The following is a 22,696-nucleotide window of genomic DNA, read 5'->3' on the forward strand; positions in this document are numbered from 1 at the left end:
ATTTAAAATGTTATTGTTTATTTTTTGTGTTCATTTCATATCGTGCTGACTCAGGAGTGTGTATACAATTTCAGCTTATTAATGACTGATGTATCATCCGTATCAACTGTAAGTCATTACACATTATAAAATAATTTTAACATACAAACTTAATTATTTAAAAATCGATAATTTAATCATGGTTGATCAGCCCTCTGGATTCGATCCTGGCTCTACTGTGGTTTTGAAGGGGTTCCCTTCAAGTTTCGGCAAGAACGAATGTAGGAATTTTTTCTCTTGGTTTGGGCCTGTGATTTATGTGGATAAAGTCAAGGACAATTCAGGAGAATCATGTTTCGTGGTCGTTTTCGCCTCTAACTACCACTCAGAGGTACTCTTTACTACTATCTAATCCTGTTATTTATACTATCATTTTTATATTAGCAAGTTCTAAGCATGAAGACTATAAATTTGAAAGAAAATGGAGATCGTGTTACAGTTCATTCTCCCAAAGAAATGGAGTCTCTTTGGAATTCGATTGGCGGCATGGTCCAAAATGCTACAACGGTATTTTTTATTTACTATAAATCCTTATTTAAAATTTATAAATTATATTTATATAATAAAATAATAATAATTATTTCACAAATTATAAATTTTTAGACTGCACAGGATAGAATAAGTGGTGCCTTCGACGGCTTTAAAATCAATCTCGGTGGTTATTTTGGATCATAGAACTATTTAAAAACATTTATAATCTACATTGTACAACACCTTAATATGTTATAATCTATTTCCCAGAGTGATATATGAAGTAAAAGTCTGTAGGTATAAATATTTCTGATGATTTAGAGAGAGGAAAGACACCAAGATTCGTCAAAACTAATGATAATAAAATGTGTAAAATTAATGTGATATATAACGATGTAAAAAGGATGAAGGAATCACCCAATGATTTGGGATTCTATAAAAGTGATCAAATTTATATTAATTTGATAGGAAAGAATCGGAAACTTAATTTTAAAGAATTTTAAACAAATTTATATATAAATTAATTATTAAATGGATATGTGTGAATGGATAATAGGTTTTATTCTCCCCATGGCTCTATTCTTCTTATTCCCCATAGGTAAACTGAGGAATTATTCTTAATATTTAAAGTTTAAATCCAAGTATTACCAACAAACACTTATTTATTGATTCTTTGGGTCAATAAATTCCCAATTAAGGAACATCCTTACAACAATTATTTGGTAGTAATTCATTATAGTAATTTTGTAAGGTAAAAATGTATTCCTTTATTTATCTTCTTGCCATATTTGGCATCTTTGGATTAAATTTTACTTATTCAAAAACCTTTAATTTTTTTCAACCCGACGAAACCCTGGGGAAGATGGAAGTCCATGATCACCTCGGCCTTCGTGTTTATTTCTTTGACCCTGTAAAGGACTCTGATGTTGATAAAGTTGTTGTTGGAGGACAGAATATATGGGCAGCAAGGCCAGGGCAAAAGCTTTCCAAATTGGTTGGATTTTTCAAGTGTATGGGTTTTGGGCTCTCTCACGTATCCTACTACAACGATGAGGGTCACAGTAAGGAGCTTCTTCTAAGATATTCACACAACTCAGATTTCCTTGAGGTTGTTGATAAGGAAAACTTTTACACCAAACTTTTAAGTTACGCCAACGCCGAAGATAAGTACAACCCTGAAATTCCATCCCATCCTGTTCTCGACGAACTTGAAAATATGCTCAAACCCAAAGATAAGGAAGCCCCCAAGGATACTGTTGATGAAAAGCATGAAGCTGAGGTGCCGGTTGAAGAGCATGCTGAACTTTAATATCATTCACACACGTGGGATCGCATAATAGTTTTGCCTTTAATTTTTTACATCTCATGTAATATTCTTATTAAAACTATTTAAAAATCTATCTATATTACTTTGTTATGAACTTATTTAAGGTGTAAATTGTTGACAATCAGTAATTATCATAAAATAAAACGTTATCATAATATATAAAGATAATATGTTAAAATATAAATAAAAATAATATAAAGATGAAAATTCAAATAAAAAAGTGATATATGAAATGAATTGAATATATCAATAAATAATGACGTCGAAATGATGAAAACAGATAAAATTTTGGAAGATTCCGAAAATATGTCGTTAGTACTTCATTAATAATTTTTTGTGTTAAAATAAAGAAGGAAGTAGGGAAAGGATGTGTCCAAAAATTCAGGTTCACCAATGTATCCTTCCTAGGTGTGTCGTAACCAATACTGGGGCTGTGCCACATATGAATTTTGTGCGTAAAAGTGAGAGATCTCATTATTATAAAATTTTTAGAAATTTAATTACTTCTAATCTTTTCCAATTTTTATTGAAAGTATAAGGCACTTTTGTATCAATTTTCCTTCATATTTTATCTTCAATTTTATCTTTGGGATTATTAACTTTTTCTAATCCTCTATAGATCTATAGATAACAGTAATAATTTCTGATCATCGTATTTCAAAATTATTTTGTTCTATTTTATCAGTGATTTAAATAACCGCAATACTTTTGACCCAGATCACTGAAGTACTATAACCACACCAATTTTTCACTACTGCATTCAATACCAATTAAAGATTATATCAATTGTACAACATGGCTAGGACTAAGCAGACAGCCCGTAAATCAACTGGTGGTAAAGCACCCAGAAAGCAACTTGCAACAAAGGCCGCAAGAAAAACTGCCCCCGTATCAGGCGGTGTCAAGAAACCACATAGGTATCGTCCAGGTACCGTTGCCCTTAGGGAAATTAGGAAGTTCCAAAAGTCAACAGAGCTTTTGATAAGAAAGTTACCATTCCAAAGACTCGTCCGTGAAATCGCCCAGGACTACAAGACCGATTTGAGGTTCCAATCACAGGCCGTTTTAGCACTCCAAGAAGCTGCAGAGGCCTACCTTGTTGGACTCTTTGAGGATACTAACTTATGTGCCATTCACGCAAAGAGAGTCACCATCATGCCGAAGGATGTACATTTGGCCAGAAGAATCAGAGGTGAAAGGGCTTAATCTAATCACTTTTATCACACTGGTTCTAAATCATCTTTCTTTTAACGTTGTATCCTTTGTTGTTTGTTGTTGATTCAATTGAGTCATTGTTTTACCATAACTATGTTTTTTAATTCATAATATATACTGTCTAATATATGTTTTTCTAGATATATTTATATGCATATTTTGTATGTGGTTTGGTTCGACTAGACTCTGTGGTCTTAATTTCTGTAAGGGAAATGAATCATGAACGTTCTTTCACGCCTGTAAATAATTTTTCCCCAAGGAAATTGATAAAGTAGGGAAAATATTTTATAATATAAACAAAACCAGTACGAATGTGTATGTAGTAATTTTCAAAAAAAAGCTGGGTTAGAATAACTAGAAATTGTACGGCGGAAAGCAACTAGCCAAAAGACCAAGGATTCATCAACACATTCAACATATAATCAAAATATTGAAATTGAAATAAATTTATTTTATAAAAACGTTTTTTTAATAGAAACAAAAGGCTAACAACAAAAACTTATGGGATCGTTCGACGGATTAACTGAAAGTAAATTTGTAGACGACATGAGTCATTTTGACACAAAACAAGACGAAAATAACTCTAAAAAATTCGAAATTTCGTCTTTCGAAGGAATCTCAACTTTTAGTGAGAATATGAAGCTCAGTGATAGAGTTGAAGATAACGATAATAAGATGGTAGGGGGAATAAGCGGTGAACCCCTCAAAATAAAACCAACTGTAGAAGATTATCAATTTGATGATAGAGAAAATTGTAATTGGTCATTAGAGGTCAGAACCAGCATTAACACAACAAGAACACAAGAAGAAGGCAATGGTATTGGAAACGGAGGCGAAGATTGTGAAACGGTCAAGGGAATTTCAGATAGTCCCGATCTGATGAATTTAACACCTGATCCGGAAAAAATATGTTCTGATTTTAAAAATTCGACACCAGAAGAGGAGAGATCTGAAAATGTATCAGAACCAGAAATTAAAAAATCAAATGTTCCAGAAAATTCAGAGCAAGAATTATCCAATCCAGAACCAGAAAGTATCATTGAATGTGAAAGTAGTGAAAATTTAGAAAAAAAGATGATAAAATCAAAAAATCAGTACGAACAGGAAGATGATGAAAATGAAGAAATCCAAGAGGAATCCAAAGTATGCAGTTCAAATGGAAATTGGGGAAATGTAGATGAAGAAAATTTTGACAACGAAGAAATATTCAGTTTACAAGATGAACAACCTTTAACATCCAATAATAGAAGTATGTTTGAAAGCAAAGAATTCAAAGTGATTGAAGTCACAGAAAAAACTACACCTACAAGCCAATTGGATGAAAAGAACGGTTCAAAAGCCACAGGGGAACCAGAAGTGATTGTTTCAAGTCCAGCAGTAACATACCATAGCCCTGAAAATGAATTTTCAAGTCCAGTAGATGAAGATTACGAGAAGATTAGCTCATTTAACTCATACCAATACAACTCTTACGAGCCTGGATTGGAAGTAACTGAGCATGAAATAGATGTAATGGCATGTGAAGATGATCAGGACGATGAGCTAAAAACAATCAAAAAAAGGTCAATGAACGAGAATATGGTGTGCTACAAGAAAGAAAACTCAATCACCATTATTTCCAGGAATGACTCGATCAATCGCCTGGACAAGGGTTGCAAGTCTGAATGTAAAAAGGTAGATAGGTGGGAGGATAGTGAAATTAATTCCAGTACTACAATTGAGATTGAGGAGGGAGAAACAGAAACAAAGGCTACGAAAACAAGGAAGGCAATTCAGAAGTTTAACACATTCTTTTCAGCTGTGAAGTGGGCCTTTCTGAAAAGTTCTTTGTTGTTTCTGGTTTTCTTCTGGCTCATCTCGATGATATATGGGTCACTGAGTCTGAGTTCAAATGACTGGCTGGTGAACACAGTTGCGTACAAATGCGGTGAAATCACAGGCCACAGTTACACGTTCTTGGGGCCTTATGGACTCAGTAGAAAGGACATTGCATACCTGAAGGATGGAGCTAAATTAACACTCACGAGGGGTCTAATTTATTACAATGAAATTATTAACAAGGGGTACAAGGACCCGGAAGAACAACCTCCAAATCGAGAAGATGGAGGGGATCGAGGAAAATGTTTAGTTGGTGATGAAGGCAAACTTGATGATTCGGAGTGTGAACTTCCAGCTGATTTATCAATGAGGCATGAAGGTGGAATGGAATTATCCTCAGATGAGGAGAAGGCGAGGAGGATAATAATGAGCACTAACGAGAAAATTAACATTTACTCCCAGTGCGGCCACGAGAGGAAATTCATCAAGAAGTCATGCTGTTTCAGAGATATGTGCGCTGTAGGCAACTTAAATGAGAGTGACACAAGCTACTTCAAGTCACTGTACGGACCAACGGTTTACGACATCCATTACAGCGAGTTTGAGAACTTTGACAAGGGTGGACAGGCAATCTGGTACACGGGAATAGTTTCACTGATCTTTCTTTTCCTGGCCGTTGTAATGGTCTCTGAAAGACTAATGAACGACAAGGTCGAGCTCACAATAAGACTCGCCATGAGAAACATGGCAAACATCCTGTGGATAATCAGCGTTTTCCTCTCAGTCACTGCCTTCTTCCTCTGGCGGTATTTCTCTGGCGGATCAGTCTGCGTTGACGAGCTTGGAAAATCTAGACCCTGCCAATACTACTACGCAACCTACTTTTTCCTTATACACATCTTCTCAAGCTTACTTGGGCTAGTTTCTTACACTGCTAATTGCATCGCCGGATCACGCATAGTAAACACCATTCGCAGAATCTAAACTCCTAGGTTCTTCACAAATGTTGACTTCTTTCCAATTTAGCCACACCATTGTCCATTCAGACTACTTTCCACGGGACTTTAAATGAATTTCAACCTTCAAATTTATATTCAATCACTTTATATATTATTAGTTTATATACCTAAGTTTATCACGATTAACTTCTGATTGGTTGGGACAAATTCGAGTTTTTTACTTTTTATAGGAATCCACCACACATTAGTAATCAATCTCAATTTAAAGTATATTCATCAATTATATGCTATCTCCCAATGTAAAGACTCTTTTTGAGAGGATTAAGGCTCGTGTGAACTGTAAAAACGTAAAGTTCAGTAAACCGCCCTTAACACCCGAAACCAGCGTTCACACCCCTAGCAGGTACTCAGTGGGAGGACTCAGAGAACATGGAGAATGGCTTTCGACATTTTCAGAGATAAAAAGGACCTTTGACAGGGAAAATATGGATATTAACTTGATTTTTGCAACTAAAACTGGAGAATCCTTCATAAAGAGCCTCTCAGACAGAGTTTACTCACTCAATCCAGCTGATATTTACGAGATTCTGCTTTCTCTACATATATTCAATGTATGCTAACAGGTTTAATGTGTTTTAGGCCAAATTAGAACATTTTGAAGCAATTCTTTTAAACGAATTAAAAGATTCTCTTGACGATCTCACTACTCTCCAGCTATTCGAGCTTCCAACACTAACTACACGAATGGATGAAAGTTTCTCTAAAAAATTTGAACAGGTGCTGTTTACGACATTTATAGCTGGCGCTTCATATTCACTTATCTACTCAATGTATTTTATTACGTATAGGTGATCAAACGCAGGCTGGAGCTTGAAGATGAATTTGAGGAATCTCAAGTGTATAAAAGGATTTTGAGTAAATTACAGGTTAGGTTTGGAGCAAAACTATCGCCAAGTCACTAGTAGTAGAATTCTTCATCCTAAAAATAAGGATTAATTTTGTACCATAAAAAAACTAACTTCGTCAGTGTCGCTAAGTTCGCCGTAAAGCATGTCCAGCTCGTCCTGGTAGTTTTTACTTGTTCCAACGTCTATTAATGTGTTATTCCAATTGTATATAGTAATAGGTATATATTCTGAGTTTTGTTACCATTGGGCTTCTTTTTATTCAGAGATTTGTCCCGATGAGCGTTTTCTTTATTCTTGATAAAGTTCTCAACTTTGCGTTTTAAAGTTTGTAAGTCCTTGAGTTCCATCTTCTTTTCGCAAGATTGCAAAAGAATGTCCAAAAACTGAAGCCAAACTGCACTTTTGGCCTAAATAACATTTTTTTAAAAAAGAATATAAAAGTTAAATTTAAATATATGAATAAAAACGAACTGGGCTGGTTTCAATTTTTTGTGAAAGTTTTTTAGAAAGAGTTTCACAGTCTTTTAAACATTTGAGCTCAATTTGAGAATAAGGATCAGCAAGTGCTAAATATGTGTAAATAAACCGTTGAAAATTACCTATCTGCTTTAGATTGGATGAGAATAAGTTATCCGATGATTCTTCCTTAACCTTGCTATAGCCGGCAAATAAATCGTTAGTAAAATGAAGATCAGAATCTTCACTTAACCTAAAGGTTTAAATTAATATAAGTTTGAAAAAATAATGAAAAACGAACTTCTGGGATTTTAATCGGTCTGATAATTCGTCTAGATTATTATCATTTTCAGAAGCTAAAATTAAAATTAGATTTTTGGAAAATGGTGAAATGAAAAAATGAAAAATTACCATTAACATCGTCGTCGGAATCTTTGTAAGACTCCCAGTAGTCCAGGTCGTCGCCCATTTACTATATAAAAAGATAAAATAAACCAGAAAATTTCTTTAGATATTAAAAAATAATTAAAAAATATGCTAATTGTTAATTTACATAGAACATTATTAATAAAACAATTAGTTAAAAGGTAGATTATTTCCAATGGGGTCATAAAACATTAAAATATAAACTTTAACAGTCTTTATTTGTTTATATATTTGTTCATAACCTTAAATTTTAAATATTACAGGGAAAGTAGTAGAAACTACCCCTCGGAATATTTAACTTTTGATTTAATCAATGACATTGTGTGGAATTCTGTGAGAATTTCTCGAAATGAACTTCTTAAAGCTCCTTATCCTTAATTTCTGCCCAATCAACATATTCCGGCTGAATATGGTGGATAAATATCCTCACATTTTCAGCAACTCGCTGATACATGTGTTTAATAAGGCTCTGGAGCAGGATGAAAAGGGATACGTTGCAAGATTCCGAGAAATTTTCGAGATTCCAGAATCAGAACAGGTTCTTATCTTCAATTATTTTAGCTTTGAGCACTATTATAAAACTAATCTCAAGGACAAGGAATTGTCATACTCAACGCTGTTTAAGATTAATAAATACGGATGTGTATATAAAACCGATGTTCCAGTTTACCGAGCACTTAACCTGTTCGTTGAAGGGAAAGTCTTGGAACACCACTACCTTTATCACACTATAATAATAATTATCGTCACAACGGTAAGCCGATTATTTACTACCTAATAAATACAATATTATCATACTTATTTCAGTTCTCATGCTTGATAAGTTCTGTACAAATATTCAAGAGTAAAATTTTGCAATTCACATTCACATCCCTGGTCATCATAGTACCACACCTATTTGTTATGTACCTATTAAACGGAATATATGTTGCGCTTGTGACGGTTTTACTGTAAGATTTTTAAGCTAAGCTATTTCAACATATTTAACTTAATATTTTCAGGGGGAATATTAATTTACAGGTTTTCTTATTTTTTCGTTAGATATGTCTGGAAGAAGAAGTGGAAAACGTCTTCGGAGGAATATCAAAGAAACGGGTAACTTAGTATGACAAATAACGATCATCAGATTTGTACCATACGTTCATTTTTCAAGAGGGTCACTAATAGTGGCTATTATTTTAGGTACAATTTTGAGACTAGTGTATTTAACCAGATTACAGTTATCGAGTTTGTAATAACTAGTTGATACTTATTTAGCAATTCTCGCTGTTGATAATATATCATTTAACCAATTCATGAGGAAAACGTATTATGATGGATTCAGCGCAGTATGTTCCAAGTGTTTATATGTTAATTTGATTAGATGGATATTGGATCAGGGTTCTTTATAGCACAAACAGGTGCATCAATCGCTTTAAGCAGACGTAAGTGTTTCAAAAAAATAGCTGATGTAATAAAACATAGGGAAAAAGAACATTTGGACGATGATTAAGAAGAATATAATCATTTTAGCAATAGCAATTATAAGAACAATAACAGTTGCATGTTTCCACTATTCCGTTGATGAAAGGGAATACGGGATACACTGGAACTTTTTTTATACACTCGCGTTCACAAGATTATGTATCTTTAATCAGTTTAATAATGATTTAGTCGTGGATATCATCAATAGATACTGTCACGATTATGTAAAGTACTCATTGCCGTTTGTGATTTCAATAGTCTACGAGATTATACTAGTTTTAACAGGAGCAATAAACAAGTTGCCCCTTTTGGATCGCTCAAGTTAGTTTCAAATTACATAATTTAATTAATAAGTGGATTAACTGTGTTTTAGACTTTATATACGCGAATAGAGAGGGCTTCTTGAGTGTACCCAACTCTATTAGCGCGTCACTTTTTGTTTTTCTGGTGACCAAAGCGTCAATTCATTATTACAAAAATGGTAAAATATTCAAAACGCTACTATCATACTATTTGTAAGTTTAAAATAACATTTTAAATGTGTGATTTAGCCCAAGCTTTCTCTTTTTCACCATAGCGAACCTTCTGTATTTTGCAAAGTTAAAGTCATCAAGATCACTGGTAACATTAAAACCAAATTATTCGCTTAATCCATGGTTTAGAACAATTTCCGGTACTTGATGTATGTCATGTTCTTGTACACATTCGGACTCGGCTCCGTGGTTTCATTTGAGATTGTTTACCGTAAGTTTTCATGGGGATTTTCATTATATATTAGCGAGGTACAAGGAAAATGAGCTGATTGAAACTGTTGGAAGTTACCCTCTGGTGGTTTACCTGGTTGCGAATATCATCACAGGACTAGTAAACTTGATCTTTAAACCATACCTAATGCCTCTTCCCCTTTTCGTCATGATTCTTTTTGTTTACTTCTACCTCTCAATCTCAATTGGATACGTCTTCAAGAAGTTCAGGCTCAAGTCAATAACACAATGGCTCTAATAATATTTTGTACATTATACATTATACACTATACACTATACACTAATAGTACATTATAGATTATGTATAGTTGAAAGATATATTAAGTTAAAAGTTAGTTAATTTGGTAGAGATGAGAGATTGTACAAATTTTACGGAGTCCTGCTTGTTGAAATTATGCAGCTCCTCTAAATTCAAAGCATGCTGATTAACAAAGGAGTTGAATTTCTCGAGAACCTAAGTGGTAATTATATCTAAAAATAAATTTCAACAAACGTTATTTTCAAAGTCAGTTAATAGCAACTCGTCGACTTCATAATTGTAAGATAGGTCCTGTTTTAGAAGACGGTGGTTAACCACCCTCTCATCCCTATAATTGTTCCTAAGGGCCTGGTTAGTCCCATGAAAATTGTTCCTCTGGTCTGGCGGAGACCAGTATTCATCTCTGCTGTTGTGATGGTACTCCTTTAGGGCAAACTAATCAATTAGATAAATCTGTGATATACCTTAACAGTGTTTTTGAGATCCTTTTCATACTTTAGACATGCATTGTAGGCAGTTGAATAGGCCTTTTGGCACTCCTCTTTACACTTCTTCTGCTCGTCCCTTGCTGCATTCACAGCATCGATAGCAAGTTGCCTGTATTTCCTAAAGGTGTCATTAACAATTATAACATTTAAATATTGAGGTAACAAATTTGATGATCTCAATACCTTACAAGATCCTCAACATGAGAGATAAGATTCTTCTTATATTCAGAGTCATTGTGAGAATTGATATTGCAAAATTCTTCATTAGGAGAGTTTAGATAGGTATTGTTCCTCAAAGAGTGCCTGAAATTACATCATAAATTATCATAATTGCCTACTGGAAAGTGACGAGGTTAGTTCCCTTCACCTACAAACCATGTTATAAAATGTATGACTAAATGAATAAATATGTTATTGGTAATACCTTGACATTTCTTGTATTAGGTTTTCCGTTTGGAAAGCTATTGGTTTTAGGAGTCTGTTGTTCCCTGTGTTTGGGATGTAAAAATTTATCTGAGAGAGGTTTGGACGCCTTTATGGAAACAAAGCCTTCTTTCAGCTCCTTAACTGCACTTCTATCGAACGACATCAGTGAGTTTTTTACTGAATTATTAACCATAAAATTTGTTTGATTGTTAGTAAAGTCAATAAAGAGATTACTGGACTCAAAATCACCTTCCAAATTGTTTTTTGGAGTGTTTGGAAACTCAGTTTTCAAACCATTTCCACATCTTACCCATCCCTCGGGTAACATTTCATTTTCGTTATTCATACCCATTAATATATCACCTTCACCATCATCTTTGGTACCAGGATCATTCTTATCTCTAGTACCAGAATTGGTATGATTCTCAACATGTTGTTGGTATGAATTTTGGTCACACATTATCAGTTTTGGACAATTATCAAGATTAACCTCATTTTTAGTTTCTAAATTACAATTTTCAACCACTTGTGTGGATTCGTCTACTTCGTTGTATAGAGTTGAATCGGAGCCCATGGATGAAATGTCAGGCTCGTAGACTTCTTGTTCGGGGTTTGAACTCGGGTCATTTCCCTTTAAATTATCAGGAAATTCTTCTAAGTTTTGAGAATCATCAAACACTGGGACATTTGTCCCACCACTGTTCAAATTTTGTCTGACGATATCCACTTCCAGCTCCATTTACACAAATCAAATACACATCAGGTTGAAATGTTCATCATATAAATAAAATTAAAAGTGTTTTCTAAAGAAATCGTTTTGAGAAAGAAAATTCATCTTGCTGTGAAAATATAACAATCTAATTATAGGGTATGAATAATATGGTTGAGAATTATCTATTATTAAAATTTTTCAATTTTTTGTTTAACGATAAATGAGTAATATTTATGTATTAAAAATTAACATTGTTCATTAGTTGGAGGTTCGCTAGTTTTAAAAAATTTATTTAGTAGCTTTTGAAATTTGTACCAGGGTACTAGGAACCATTTGCTAGATTCCTTGAGCATGAGTTCCGTTCTTTTCTCTAGTTTAAAAGTCGGTGGAACGAACTCAATAACGTAACCCCAAAAAGGTTCTGAACTATGAACCTTTTTGTATATCTTCTCTAGGCTTGTGACTTTTAGCTCAGGTCTGAAGGGTGGTGAGTCTGACCAGAACCTGTACGTTTTACCTGTAACCTCATCCTTATAACTGTACCCTTTACTCCATCTTACATTTTTGTAAAACTCCTTGGCTTCACTTGGTGTGAAAAATACCAAAAGGCTATCGCCTTTGTTAAACTTGTCCAGTCTATTACTCTCATTATTTTGGGCTTCTTTATCCGATTGTTTTGTGACATAAATTGGAGGGTTGGTTGTGAATACAGGCGTGCCCTTAAAGGGGTTACTGGCATGGTTTGTTGCGTAGACTAGTGATTCCGAGGGTGGAATAAGAATATGAACAGTTTTATCATCGCGATAAAAGTTGAGTCTCGATTCAAATGGTTTTAAAACCTTGTTTAGCTTCATTTTGGCGAGTTTTGCCTCCTTTTGTTGCTTATTCAGCTCCAGCACGTAGTTAGAGCAGGCGTTCGGATCCATGAAAACCTCAACTGCGTTTGGCAGGTTTGAGTTTAGATCATCCACATTATAAGTCCATTCTCCTTTACCCTTTTCTTCCGTGAACAGTGAAAGGAAGTCTTCTACAAGTGTAAAATAGTTTGGTTTCTTCACCACATACATAACATTTGAGGTGAACTTGGGCCTACTGGATTTATTTGTATCATTTGGGTAGAATGATAACAGTGGTGAGTTTGAGTAGTCTACAGCGTAGTACAAGTTAACGTTTTGGAACTGTAGGTCCAGCGATGCTCTCCCTCTGACACTTTCAAACTTATCCGAAACATTAGATAAAACAGTGCCATATGTACCATTTGGGAATCTTTTACCAAGTTGTAATAGTCTACCTAGTTTAAATTCTAAATTAAAATTTTTTCCATTTTTTAAATTATTTTCTTTATTTATAGTATTTTTTTGTTTATTTTCAGGTGTTAACTCTGCCTTACTATGTGTTGGTACGATATTAGACTTGTTTGATACAGGAAGGATGCCTGTGTTGTGTAGGATTGCCAGTGGCGGTAGCTTATGTACTCTGTTACATCTGGGTGACGTTGATTCGGAAATATTAATAGAATCTAATATGGTTAATAAAAATATTAACCCAGACTTAAGTCTGAACATTATTTTAAATATACTTCCAAGTTGGATTCCACACACCACAAACACCTTCAAAAACATACCAAACTAGCAATTGGACACAATACACTAATTATATATATAAGGTAGAAATTAGTACTTGTAATCTTCATGTTTATAGGGTCCGTCTTTATCAATTCCTAGAAATTCACATTGCCTATCTGTTAGAACTGTTAGTTTGGCGTTTATGAACTCCAAATGATACCTTGCTACCATTTCATCTAGTTTTTTGGGCATTTTGTGTATTTTGTTATCAAACTTGCCCTTGTTTTCCAAAAGCTGGGAAAGTGCGAAAAACTGGGTAGTAAAGGACATTGACATCACTAATGAGGGATGCCCGTTAGCACAACCCAGGTTATACAATCTTCCGTATGAAAGGATAATTACTCCCTTGTTTAGGTCCTTAAACTTGTAGTAGTGTACGTTTTTCCGTACCTCAGTCACTTCCAAGTTGGGGTCTGTGAGTATTTCGTGGATCAATATTTCTCTATCTCCTTGTCCAATATTTCCTAAAATCGCTCCTTCCTTCATTCTTCTAACGTGGTGAAGTCTTATTACTTCGATACAGCCTGTTGCTGTAACAAAAATGTCTGCCGTTTCAACCACATCTTCTAAAAGGACTACCTGATATCCATCCATAACACATTGGAGAGCACAGATTGGGTCAGCTTCACACACCTTTACTATGGCTCCTGCTCCTCTGAATCCCATGCAAACTCCTTTTCCTGTGTTTCCGTAACCTATTACTACCACTTGCCGTCCTCCCAAAAGAACTCCTTCAACTCCTCTATGCATACCGTCAACTGAGCTGTACCTTGCTCCGTAGTTATTATCAAACTTAGTCTTACAAACCACATCGTTTGTTGAGTATATTGGAAACAGTAATCCATGGTTTCTGTACAGTTTCCTCATCTCAGTCAAGCCGCTTGTTGTCTCTTCTGACAATCCCACCGTTCTTTTGACCAAGTTTGTGAAAAAATTCGGTTTTTTGGTGACCAAATGGTTCAAAAATGTCAGAAGTGCTCTAGTGTCATTATCGCTTGGGTCCAAAACTGAAAGGTCGTATAATTTTCCTGTATCCCTATACATATCTTCCAGCTTTTTCCCGTAATGGATCATGTTATACGAACAGCACCCGTCGTCGACCAACAACAAAGGCATTGACGTATCTGCCCAGTTTAACGACTGATACATACACCAGAAATACTCTTGAATACTCTCACCTATAATTTACATTAGTATATAGCTTTGTTAATATATAATAATATACTCTATACTATAATTATACCTTTGTATCCGAATAGAGTAATTTTTCCTTTGAATAGTTTATCTGTGGTAAAAATGGCTTGATTATTTGACGAGTTTGGGTTTGATGAACACCATCTTACCACTGCTCCCAGTTCAACCAGTGTTCTTGCAAACGTCATTGTCTCCTTAGTCATGTGCAGGCATCCTGAAATCTGGACCCCCTTAAACGGTTTCAAATGTGCATGGTGTTTCATAACATTAACAAGTCCAGGACATTCATGTAAGCACAAATCAAGCACAAACACTCCTGTATCTCCATAGTCATCTCCCTTATAGTAGGTTTTGTCCCATGGCTCGAGGTCATTCCAAAGCTCAAGCATATTTTTTCGGTTTCAAATTTTAAAACCTTTATCAGAGTACAGAAACTATTATTGATATATTAAGAATACCAAAAAACAAATATTAAATCCAAAAATTATATTATTACAAGCCAAATTAGTATTAAAAGATACGGATCATGACGAATCCAATCTTAGTTTTGTTCGAAAATATTAAAACTAATACGAAAAGATGTTGAAGGATTATAAAACACAAATAAACTAATTAATTAATAGAAATCAGTCTGTTAAACCTTAGTTCTGGTATGTTTAACCAATATACAATAGTATATCGACTCACAATTAGGAAATAATGGGATTATCTCAGATAATAACAACATCAATACTAAATGGGGTCTAGCGAATAATTAAATAGAATAATAAGTAAAAATAATTAGTTATACATCTAATTTATTTATCCAAATGATTTTACATCACACTATTATTATATTCTCTTGGTTAGACCACAAAGAAGACTTTTACTAAACTCTATTTTATCAATTCATTTTTTCCTCCCTGTTTCTATTTAATATACCAATTTGATAATGTTTGTTTCATATCATTTCTTTTGATTCATCTTTTAATTTTCATTTTTTAAATTATTTTTCCAGACTTCCTTTTATTTTTTGGGTTTATTTTTTAATTCTTATTTCTTTTCTATTCTAGATTCCTTATTTATCCATATTACAAACTATTATTTCAATTATTCTCTAATTTATGAACATTTTAGTAATTATTTTGCTGTTTTTCTCTGATGTGTACGATGAAATTTAAATAATGGCACTAATTAATTTTGTTAACGAAAATTCTCATTAAGAAAATTCTACTCTAACTTTTAAACTATTGATGCTTTACTAGTCATCAGTTATATTTATACATTATATAGCTAATAAATTTATGCCTATAAATATTATTTCTGGACCTATACCATTATAATGTGCATAGGATAGAATTCGGTAGTAAAAACAGACTAATATATGTTACCGTTCATTGAACAGCTTATTAATTGTGAAAGATTTAATAAGAATGTGTCGATTGTCATAAAAACAGAACAGGTACAGAGAGGTGTAGACATGCCGTGGCGCACCTGGATGCATTTCTCTCTGTACAAAGGAGAGGATGTATATATTATGGAAATCATGAGCATATTGAGAGAATTATGCAATGTCGAATGTTTGTAAAAATGAAGGTGAAATTGATAATGTGTTGGAGGAGGAATGTGTTGATGGGTGTAATATTCTGGACAAAAGTGAGATAAGACTTAGGGTTTTCGATTCCTCTCATAACATTTCAGAAATCTTGAAATTTATTCCCTTTTATGAAAGGTTAATGTTAAGGGTTGTGAATTCTAAGTGGAATCTCAGTTTTTATTTTTCTGGTTGTTGGGAAACCCTTGATTACCGGTTTTACGACCTGAAAAAGCACGAGTTTTACCTAAAGCATTTGAAAAGGTTTATAGCTTCAATAAAGAAGCTTGAAATTTGTATTGACCAGATTTCAGATTTAAACAATCTTTTACGTTCAATAGAAAGTGACGATTTGTGTTCCCAGTGTGTGGACCTCAGAGACGATTGTAAATTAGATAAAATATCCAATTGCAGTATAGAGACTCCTGACTTTATCGAAACTGATAATGAGTCTAATTATGATGACAACTTAAATTATAACAATCACTCCACTGATAATCAAAGTTCAAACTACTTTTCTGATCTCAACTTTGATAATTCATGTTTAAACGAAGACCATGAAAATAATCTAAATCCTGAGGAAACTGAAAATAGTACTCTCTCCTCTGGATTTGATGATTCTTGTTCTATTGATGACTGTGTTGATCAGCTTAAAACACTGTTACTGTCCCTTAAGAACCTTAACAACCTATACATTAGTGATAGGCTTAGGAAACACAATGTGATTTACGCTAGGATAAGTCCCGTTATTCTTGAATTTATTGAGTCTAAGTGTTTTCCTATAAACTCTTTGAAAGACCTAACCAAAAATTCTCCTTCATTTTCTAACTCTTTTAATTTAACTAACTTGATTTTAGACTGCCCCGTGAATTTAAACTTTATTTTAGAGCTTGTTCCCCTAATAAGGAACGTCAGAAACTTGGTGATATCCAGAATTGTACAGGAGGATTCTGATTTATCTATTTGTTCTGTAATTTCTGAACTTTTGGAACAAATTCCCAAATCTCAGCTCGAGTCAATTCAAATCGGCAAGTCGGTCCAGACTGTTAAAAGCCTGAAGAATCCTTCCTTTTCTAGTGAAGCACGCGCTAGACATATCAATAGACTTAGTTTGGCTTCTAATCTTTTCCATACTTCTGGTGATTCTGAGGAAGGAGATGAACTGGTCTTCCTTCTACTTTCAAATCATTCAAATTCTCTAAAAATTATTATTGTAACTTTTATCTACTGTTTATTCATTTTTATCTACTTTTTATTCATTTTTAATAATAATTTATTAATTAATTTTTAGTTGGAGGATATAGAAATCTCATTTTCTGCTTTCAATAAAATTAGGAATTTAAAGTCAGTTTTGGCTGAATTTATTGTTTTTTAGGAATTTAAAATACTACCGAATTCCTGTTTGGAGTAGTTTGAGTGAGTTTTTTCCTCCTAATTTCGTTATATGATCGTACTTTTCTAATTAGTATGATGTAGTTAGAACATTTCAAAATGTTTACATGCGATTCTTTAAATTTGAAATTCCCGTCGGGCACCACTTGTTAACTGGGCAGGTTGGACATCCTGGCCCAGCTGCTGTGCAAAATGTTTGCCCGAATCCAACCAACATCGGGTTGATCTTACTCCACAAATCTCTAAATTACTGATTATTAGGTAATTAAGTACTTGGGTAACAATTCTTGTAGTTTTAGGCTTGTTTCTTCTGGTGTTTTTGTTTTTACCCATCCAAGCCTATTTGTGATTCTGTGTACATGTATATCCACCGCAACTCCATCCACCATGTTATATGCCTAAATTGAATTAATTATCAAAATAAAATTGTTAATTAATTACATACAACTTGCAGTATTAAGTTTGCCATCTTCGGTCCTATTCCTGGCAGTGATTCCAGTTCTTTTTTATTCGATGGCACTTTCCCTCCGTATTGTTCCTTTAATATCTGCGCTACCTTTTTAATATTTTTAGCTTTTGTTTTATGAAATCCCACTTTGCTTATTATTGAATCCAGTTCTTCTTCATCCATTTTTATTATGTTATCCAGTGTCAAACCTCTTTTCTTTAGATTTTTCATAGTCGCGGCTGTTATCTCGTCTTTCGTCTGGCTACTCAACATACAACCCACCAAGGTCTGGAATTCAAAGTTTTCTCCAGGGTCTGCCACACAGTGGCACCCATACAAATCAACTGGAGCTATTTCCTACACATTATTAGTCATATATTAATTTTTTTGTATTACCTTATTTCTTTTTGTTGCGATACCGTTCCAGACCTTTGTAAAGTTGGGTATTGAACACACTCCTTCTTCTACTATGGGAAAGTCATTGACTTTCTTATCTTCCTTTTTAGTATCCAATTGATCAGGTTCAACCTTCTCATGTTCTGCTTTATCAGAAATTTCTGATTTTGCACTCTTTATTATTTCTTCTACATTCAAAATATCAGCTTTACTATCTCGTTTAGTTTTAGCTAATTTTTTCTCCTCTAAATCATCATCGTATGATATTTTAAGTGTTCTTTTATGTTTAAATATATTTTTTAGGTCACTTTTCGAGTTCAGGATATTATCCACATGATCTTTAGCTGTTAAATTTTCAAAGTCCTTTTGGAGCTTTTGTGTTTTCACTCCATGGGTTTTATTTTTACTTGAGGTTTCAGTTTTAGTGGACTTCTTAACGGTCATATCAGCGTCCTTATTGAGGTAACTGATTATATCAACCACGTAGCTGCGGTTAAAAAATCTAGGAGCAACCCAGCCTAAATTAAGTTTTAGTTTTTAAGCTAAAGCAAGTGGAATCTTATATAAATTTCTAATACATGTTAAATAATCTACAATTAAAATATTTTAGGAAGAAGATTGGTAGATTACACCAATATAATAAATTAAAGAATAATGAAATAAGTGAGAGCGTACCGTAATTCCACCTGGGTGTATACTTTAAGAAACTTAATGCTTTGACAAAAGACTGCAATGTTAATAAGAAAAGGGTCAGAATTTTTAGGAAAATTTTAATAAAACAAATCTTCATTATATATTACACATCAACGGTGAGTGAAGAGAGCTTATATCAGGTCACATAAACCTGAGGAATATGACCATAAGTGGAATGTGTAGGATTTATTCTGGATAAGAGCATATGGGATATGGGATATAAGAACAAAGCAGAATCTCAATAGCCATGGGGAATACACAGTCATTACCCCATAGGCTATCAATAGTTTCACCTCTTAACTAATAGTTTTTACTTAATTATCGGTATATTTTAATTCACTAATTTAAATATTAGATCTGCCTTTGGTAGCAAATATGGTAGGTCTTTAGTTAATTTTTTTTATTCACTTCAATTGGTTGAATCATCCTTCTATGAATTTAAAACTTCAAACTTATCTTTTTGTAAAATTCCATTGAAACCAAACATAACTATTTTTTTAGTTGTGGTTTCTTGTTTGCTGTTTTAATTCTTTTCTTTTGATCAACCCTCTATTTTCCCTATCATATTATATTTTATTTTATTTTTCACCAAACATCTCATATAAAAATTAATTTTATTTTTCAGATGCTTCGTTTGCAGAAAAGACTTGCCGCTTCCGTACTTCGTTGCGGAAAGGGCCGTGTTTGGCTCGACCCAAACGAGTCCAGCGAAATTGCCATGGCCAACTCCAGGTTTAGTGTTAGAAAACTCATAAGCGACGGTCTAATAATAAAGAAAGGAGTTGCTCCGCATAGTAGATCTAGGATCAGGCTTTATCATCTCGCCAAGAGGATGGGTAGACATACCGGTATTGGTAAGAGGAAGGGTTCCAAAGGTGTTAGACAGCCTGCAAAGCTGCTCTGGATGAGGCGTCAGCGTGTTTTAAGGCGTTTGTTGAGAAAGTTGAGGGACTCTAAGAAAATCGACTCCCACATGTACCACAACTTTTACATGAGGTGTAAAGGTAACCAGTTTAAGAACAAGCGTGTTCTTCTAGAGGCAATACACTCTCAGAAGAACTCTTGGGTTAAACAGAAGGCTGAAAACGAACTTGTCGAGGCGCTGAGAGCCAAGTCGAAGATGCTAAAGGAGAAGAGGAAAGCCAGACTTTCCGCCATGTAATTTTTTAACTTCTACATTCCTCTGTATTAATGTAATATGAAGTGACGGTACATGAATTTTATGCTATATATAATAAATTATATTATTAAATTTGTATTTTACAGGGTGGTTCACCACTTAAGGTTCATCGTATTTTTCTGAGAACTAAGCTTTAAATTAAAGTCACACCTGGACTGAACGACCTTTAATAAATTTGAAAAATATCGACAAACTTGATCCTCGGTCCCAACGTGGTCGGTTTCACTTAAAAATTTCTCAAATGCTGAGGAGCTTGTAGCTTGAATGGGCTGAGTTTTTGATAAATTTAAATTCTTAAAGAACTTTTTATGGATAAAATCAGGAATGAGTGAAGTAAGATTCAAGAAAAGAGACTTTTCAGAATCTTGATCACTTTGAGTGGATTGAAGTGCCTGGCCTGCTCCGTTGAAGCAGCCTCCGGGACAGGCCATCAATTCAACATAATCGCACACAAAATCTTTTCCGTTTCGATTACCTAAACCATCAGGTTGTTTCTGGTAATAATTTCCACTAGAATCAAGGGTGCTTTTGTGGGATTTAAGCAACTTGATGATATTCTGAATGTTTCTAAAACCGTATGCTATTATAAACCTCAACAACACGTCATTATTCTCGTCCAAAAGAACACATTCCTAAAAATAACAGTTGAATGAATAAACAAACCTTAAAATCATTGTTGATTGTTTCAGTGAATTTTAAGTTACTGTTATCGAGGTCCATGTTAAACAGCTGTTTACATGAATGCTTGAATATTTCCTCAGCGAATCCTCCGCTTTGAGCATAAAGTCCAGAGCATCTAATCAGTCTCTTCAAGTGATTATAGTCTTTACTATCATAGGTGGGTAAGTTTAGGTTATGTTTGATATTTAGACTAGATATTGAGTTGAACTTGTTGAAAAAGTAGAGAAAATTAACGAGGTGATCTGGAGGTTCCTCTTTTAATTGAGTAAACTTTAAACCCAAACTACTCAATATACTCTCAATGTCAGAAGTTGAAAGTATATCATCAACCAAGGGTTCCTTTTCTAAAGCTTGAGAGTCATCTGGGTCACTAGAAGTAGTAGGATTTGAATCAGGTTGATAAAGTGAAAACAGAGAATTAAAATTTAACTGGAATTCCGTTCTTATAGTTTCGAACTTTTTATCATAGCAGGGTACAATTGATATGTGATATATTTTGGTGTTTGTATTGGTGAGTTTGAAATTGTTTATTATATTATTTTGACCATCGGTATTATAGTTTTTTGCATCAGTTAGAAAACTATTAAGAAATGAGTAAGAAATAAATAGTTTCAGGTAGTTTATATGGTAAATTGTTTTGTAATAATTGATCGTGTGCGATAAAATCTTGACCAGTAGTCCTTGTATAACTTGACTACTCGGAACCTTACTTATTAGGTCTACCAATTCCTGATCCAGAGTCTTCTCGGCATACAAAGTCCAACCAGGACAGTGACTAGTTATTATTGGTAAATTTAATCTCCTCTCTCGAGTATTTTCACCGTTTAAATCCTTATTAATTCCGTTTACTATTTTGTTACTGACACCAAGGTCACTTGAACTTGTGGATGAAACGGTATTGTTATTGTAGTATTTATCAATGAATTCATCTTTACTTTGGGTCAACGATAACAATTCAGCCAGACCTATATCAAATACCAACTTAGCTCCCAGAAACCTAAACAGATAACATAACTTTCTAAAAGCCTTTTCCGCCTTCATATTATAGTGGCTTGAAAGCATGAAAATAGTCTGAGGGGATATTGAAATGACACAGAAATCACTGGTTTTCATTTTCTCAAGAACTTTAAAGTGGTTTTCATCCTTCAAAAGTATCTCTTCTGACGAGGTTAGGCATCCTGAACAGGAGAGGCAATCACTCAGTCCAACTGTTATCCTTTTATTTTTATCGACTGTTGTTACATTTAGTTTATTGTTTTTATATATATCATTATTTAGCAAATCTTCACCCAAATATCCTTTATTTGGGGTCTCTGAATCCAAAATTTTATCATTTAGCTTTATTTCATACTTCTTATCACTCTTTAACAGGGGCAAAACGCATTCTTCTCCAGGATTAAGGTAATCATTCAGGCCGGAAATCTTCACGGCATTTGAATACATGTTAAGTGTAGGGGAAAGTTGATTTTTATTCAAAAAAATCAAACATAATGATTAAAAATAAAACGATGAACAAAATAACAGAAAGCTTCCATAAATTAAAGATAAAAATTATAAATACAAGTTACATATATATTGTAAAAAAAATAAAATTAAACTAGATGAATTGAAGTGGATTCTATTATATAAGGTTTGTGTTAATTATAGTGGAGATGATCAATCAAAAAAATTAAAACATTTTTCACATTCGAGTTTTTTATATTCTTTTATTTATCTTTTTTTCCTTTAGATTTAGTCATTATGTTTTTTATCGCTATTTCGACCCTTTTGGCCAGAATCGTG

The 22,696-nt window shown here is 33.8% G+C and overlaps 14 protein-coding genes across 14 annotated transcripts, besides 13 other annotated features; 8 read left to right on the top strand and 6 right to left on the bottom strand.

The window, feature by feature from the left end:
- Nucleotides 1-178: 178 nt before the first annotated feature.
- TA05385 (uncharacterized protein) lies at nt 179-642 on the top strand (the record flags this gene model as incomplete). The annotated part of the gene is made up of 2 exons (XM_949757.1): nt 179-370; nt 424-642. The coding sequence occupies 2 exons, from the start codon at nt 179-181 to the stop codon at nt 640-642; spliced, it is 411 nt and encodes a 136-aa protein (XP_954850.1).
- A 625-nt stretch (nt 643-1,267) lies between these two features.
- Nucleotides 1,268-1,330: a sequence feature (Signal peptide predicted for TA05390 by SignalP 2.0 HMM (Signal peptide probability 0.895, signal anchor probability 0.009) with cleavage site probability 0.447 between residues 21 and 22).
- Nucleotides 1,268-1,819, top strand: TA05390 (uncharacterized protein; the record flags this gene model as incomplete). Its single annotated transcript, XM_949758.1, has 1 exon — nt 1,268-1,819. The coding sequence occupies one exon, from the start codon at nt 1,268-1,270 to the stop codon at nt 1,817-1,819; it is 552 nt and encodes a 183-aa protein (XP_954851.1).
- Nucleotides 1,271-1,330: a sequence feature (1 probable transmembrane helix predicted for TA05390 by TMHMM2.0 at aa 2-21).
- Nucleotides 1,820-2,632: 813 nt separating the features above from the next.
- On the top strand, nt 2,633-3,043 carry TA05395 (histone H3, putative; the record flags this gene model as incomplete). The annotated part of the gene is made up of 1 exon (XM_949759.1): nt 2,633-3,043. The coding sequence occupies one exon, from the start codon at nt 2,633-2,635 to the stop codon at nt 3,041-3,043; it is 411 nt and encodes a 136-aa protein (XP_954852.1).
- A 510-nt stretch (nt 3,044-3,553) lies between these two features.
- TA05400 (uncharacterized protein) lies at nt 3,554-5,854 on the top strand (the record flags this gene model as incomplete). Its single annotated transcript, XM_949760.1, has 1 exon — nt 3,554-5,854. The coding sequence occupies one exon, from the start codon at nt 3,554-3,556 to the stop codon at nt 5,852-5,854; it is 2,301 nt and encodes a 766-aa protein (XP_954853.1).
- Nucleotides 5,498-5,557: a sequence feature (3 probable transmembrane helices predicted for TA05400 by TMHMM2.0 at aa 649-668, 689-711 and 726-748).
- Nucleotides 5,618-5,686: a sequence feature (3 probable transmembrane helices predicted for TA05400 by TMHMM2.0 at aa 649-668, 689-711 and 726-748).
- Nucleotides 5,729-5,797: a sequence feature (3 probable transmembrane helices predicted for TA05400 by TMHMM2.0 at aa 649-668, 689-711 and 726-748).
- A 259-nt stretch (nt 5,855-6,113) lies between the features above and the next one.
- Nucleotides 6,114-6,681, top strand: TA05405 (uncharacterized protein; the record flags this gene model as incomplete). Its single annotated transcript, XM_949761.1, has 2 exons — nt 6,114-6,440; nt 6,469-6,681. 2 exons carry the CDS (start codon nt 6,114-6,116, stop codon nt 6,679-6,681), a joined length of 540 nt encoding a protein of 179 aa, XP_954854.1.
- Nucleotides 6,607-6,675: a sequence feature (1 probable transmembrane helix predicted for TA05405 by TMHMM2.0 at aa 156-178).
- A 140-nt stretch (nt 6,682-6,821) lies between the features above and the next one.
- On the bottom strand, nt 6,822-7,662 carry TA05410 (uncharacterized protein; the record flags this gene model as incomplete). Its single annotated transcript, XM_949762.1, has 5 exons — nt 6,822-6,919; nt 6,979-7,144; nt 7,209-7,446; nt 7,495-7,549; nt 7,605-7,662. The coding sequence occupies 5 exons, from the start codon at nt 7,660-7,662 to the stop codon at nt 6,822-6,824; spliced, it is 615 nt and encodes a 204-aa protein (XP_954855.1).
- Nucleotides 7,663-7,968: 306 nt separating this feature from the next.
- TA05415 (uncharacterized protein) lies at nt 7,969-10,085 on the top strand (the record flags this gene model as incomplete). The annotated part of the gene is made up of 6 exons (XM_949763.1): nt 7,969-8,373; nt 8,661-8,714; nt 8,983-9,043; nt 9,084-9,404; nt 9,457-9,564; nt 9,862-10,085. The coding sequence occupies 6 exons, from the start codon at nt 7,969-7,971 to the stop codon at nt 10,083-10,085; spliced, it is 1,173 nt and encodes a 390-aa protein (XP_954856.1).
- Nucleotides 9,113-9,181: a sequence feature (6 probable transmembrane helices predicted for TA05415 by TMHMM2.0 at aa 184-206, 211-229, 249-271, 284-306, 327-349 and 359-378).
- Nucleotides 9,194-9,250: a sequence feature (6 probable transmembrane helices predicted for TA05415 by TMHMM2.0 at aa 184-206, 211-229, 249-271, 284-306, 327-349 and 359-378).
- Nucleotides 9,308-9,376: a sequence feature (6 probable transmembrane helices predicted for TA05415 by TMHMM2.0 at aa 184-206, 211-229, 249-271, 284-306, 327-349 and 359-378).
- Nucleotides 9,465-9,533: a sequence feature (6 probable transmembrane helices predicted for TA05415 by TMHMM2.0 at aa 184-206, 211-229, 249-271, 284-306, 327-349 and 359-378).
- Nucleotides 9,891-9,959: a sequence feature (6 probable transmembrane helices predicted for TA05415 by TMHMM2.0 at aa 184-206, 211-229, 249-271, 284-306, 327-349 and 359-378).
- Nucleotides 9,987-10,046: a sequence feature (6 probable transmembrane helices predicted for TA05415 by TMHMM2.0 at aa 184-206, 211-229, 249-271, 284-306, 327-349 and 359-378).
- Nucleotides 10,086-10,331: 246 nt separating the features above from the next.
- TA05420 (uncharacterized protein) lies at nt 10,332-11,759 on the bottom strand (the record flags this gene model as incomplete). Its single annotated transcript, XM_949764.1, has 5 exons — nt 10,332-10,541; nt 10,571-10,712; nt 10,778-10,897; nt 10,933-10,961; nt 11,019-11,759. 5 exons carry the CDS (start codon nt 11,757-11,759, stop codon nt 10,332-10,334), a joined length of 1,242 nt encoding a protein of 413 aa, XP_954857.1.
- Nucleotides 11,760-11,977: 218 nt separating this feature from the next.
- Nucleotides 11,978-13,354, bottom strand: TA05425 (uncharacterized protein; the record flags this gene model as incomplete). Its single annotated transcript, XM_949765.1, has 1 exon — nt 11,978-13,354. One exon carries the CDS (start codon nt 13,352-13,354, stop codon nt 11,978-11,980), a length of 1,377 nt encoding a protein of 458 aa, XP_954858.1.
- Nucleotides 13,355-13,405: 51 nt separating this feature from the next.
- TA05430 (adenosylhomocysteinase, putative) lies at nt 13,406-14,940 on the bottom strand (the record flags this gene model as incomplete). The annotated part of the gene is made up of 2 exons (XM_949766.1): nt 13,406-14,535; nt 14,601-14,940. 2 exons carry the CDS (start codon nt 14,938-14,940, stop codon nt 13,406-13,408), a joined length of 1,470 nt encoding a protein of 489 aa, XP_954859.1.
- Nucleotides 14,941-16,101: 1,161 nt separating this feature from the next.
- Nucleotides 16,102-17,499, top strand: TA05435 (uncharacterized protein; the record flags this gene model as incomplete). Its single annotated transcript, XM_949767.1, has 2 exons — nt 16,102-17,337; nt 17,416-17,499. 2 exons carry the CDS (start codon nt 16,102-16,104, stop codon nt 17,497-17,499), a joined length of 1,320 nt encoding a protein of 439 aa, XP_954860.1.
- Nucleotides 17,500-17,773: 274 nt separating this feature from the next.
- On the bottom strand, nt 17,774-19,150 carry TA05440 (endonuclease III, putative; the record flags this gene model as incomplete). The annotated part of the gene is made up of 4 exons (XM_949768.1): nt 17,774-17,914; nt 17,962-18,321; nt 18,361-18,878; nt 19,036-19,150. 4 exons carry the CDS (start codon nt 19,148-19,150, stop codon nt 17,774-17,776), a joined length of 1,134 nt encoding a protein of 377 aa, XP_954861.1.
- Nucleotides 19,073-19,150: a sequence feature (Signal peptide predicted for TA05440 by SignalP 2.0 HMM (Signal peptide probability 0.939, signal anchor probability 0.035) with cleavage site probability 0.577 between residues 26 and 27).
- A 528-nt stretch (nt 19,151-19,678) lies between these two features.
- TA05445 (60S ribosomal protein L19, putative) lies at nt 19,679-20,215 on the top strand (the record flags this gene model as incomplete). Its single annotated transcript, XM_949769.1, has 1 exon — nt 19,679-20,215. One exon carries the CDS (start codon nt 19,679-19,681, stop codon nt 20,213-20,215), a length of 537 nt encoding a protein of 178 aa, XP_954862.1.
- Nucleotides 20,216-20,325: 110 nt separating this feature from the next.
- Nucleotides 20,326-22,357, bottom strand: TA05450 (nuclear-architecture-related protein (NARF) or Fe-hydrogenase, putative; the record flags this gene model as incomplete). The annotated part of the gene is made up of 2 exons (XM_949770.1): nt 20,326-20,865; nt 20,897-22,357. 2 exons carry the CDS (start codon nt 22,355-22,357, stop codon nt 20,326-20,328), a joined length of 2,001 nt encoding a protein of 666 aa, XP_954863.1.
- Nucleotides 22,358-22,696: the final 339 nt, after the last annotated feature.

Source organism: Theileria annulata, chromosome 3 (assembly GCF_000003225.4).
Source record: "Theileria annulata chromosome 3, complete sequence, *** SEQUENCING IN PROGRESS ***".
NCBI lineage: Eukaryota > Apicomplexa > Aconoidasida > Piroplasmida > Theileriidae > Theileria > Theileria annulata.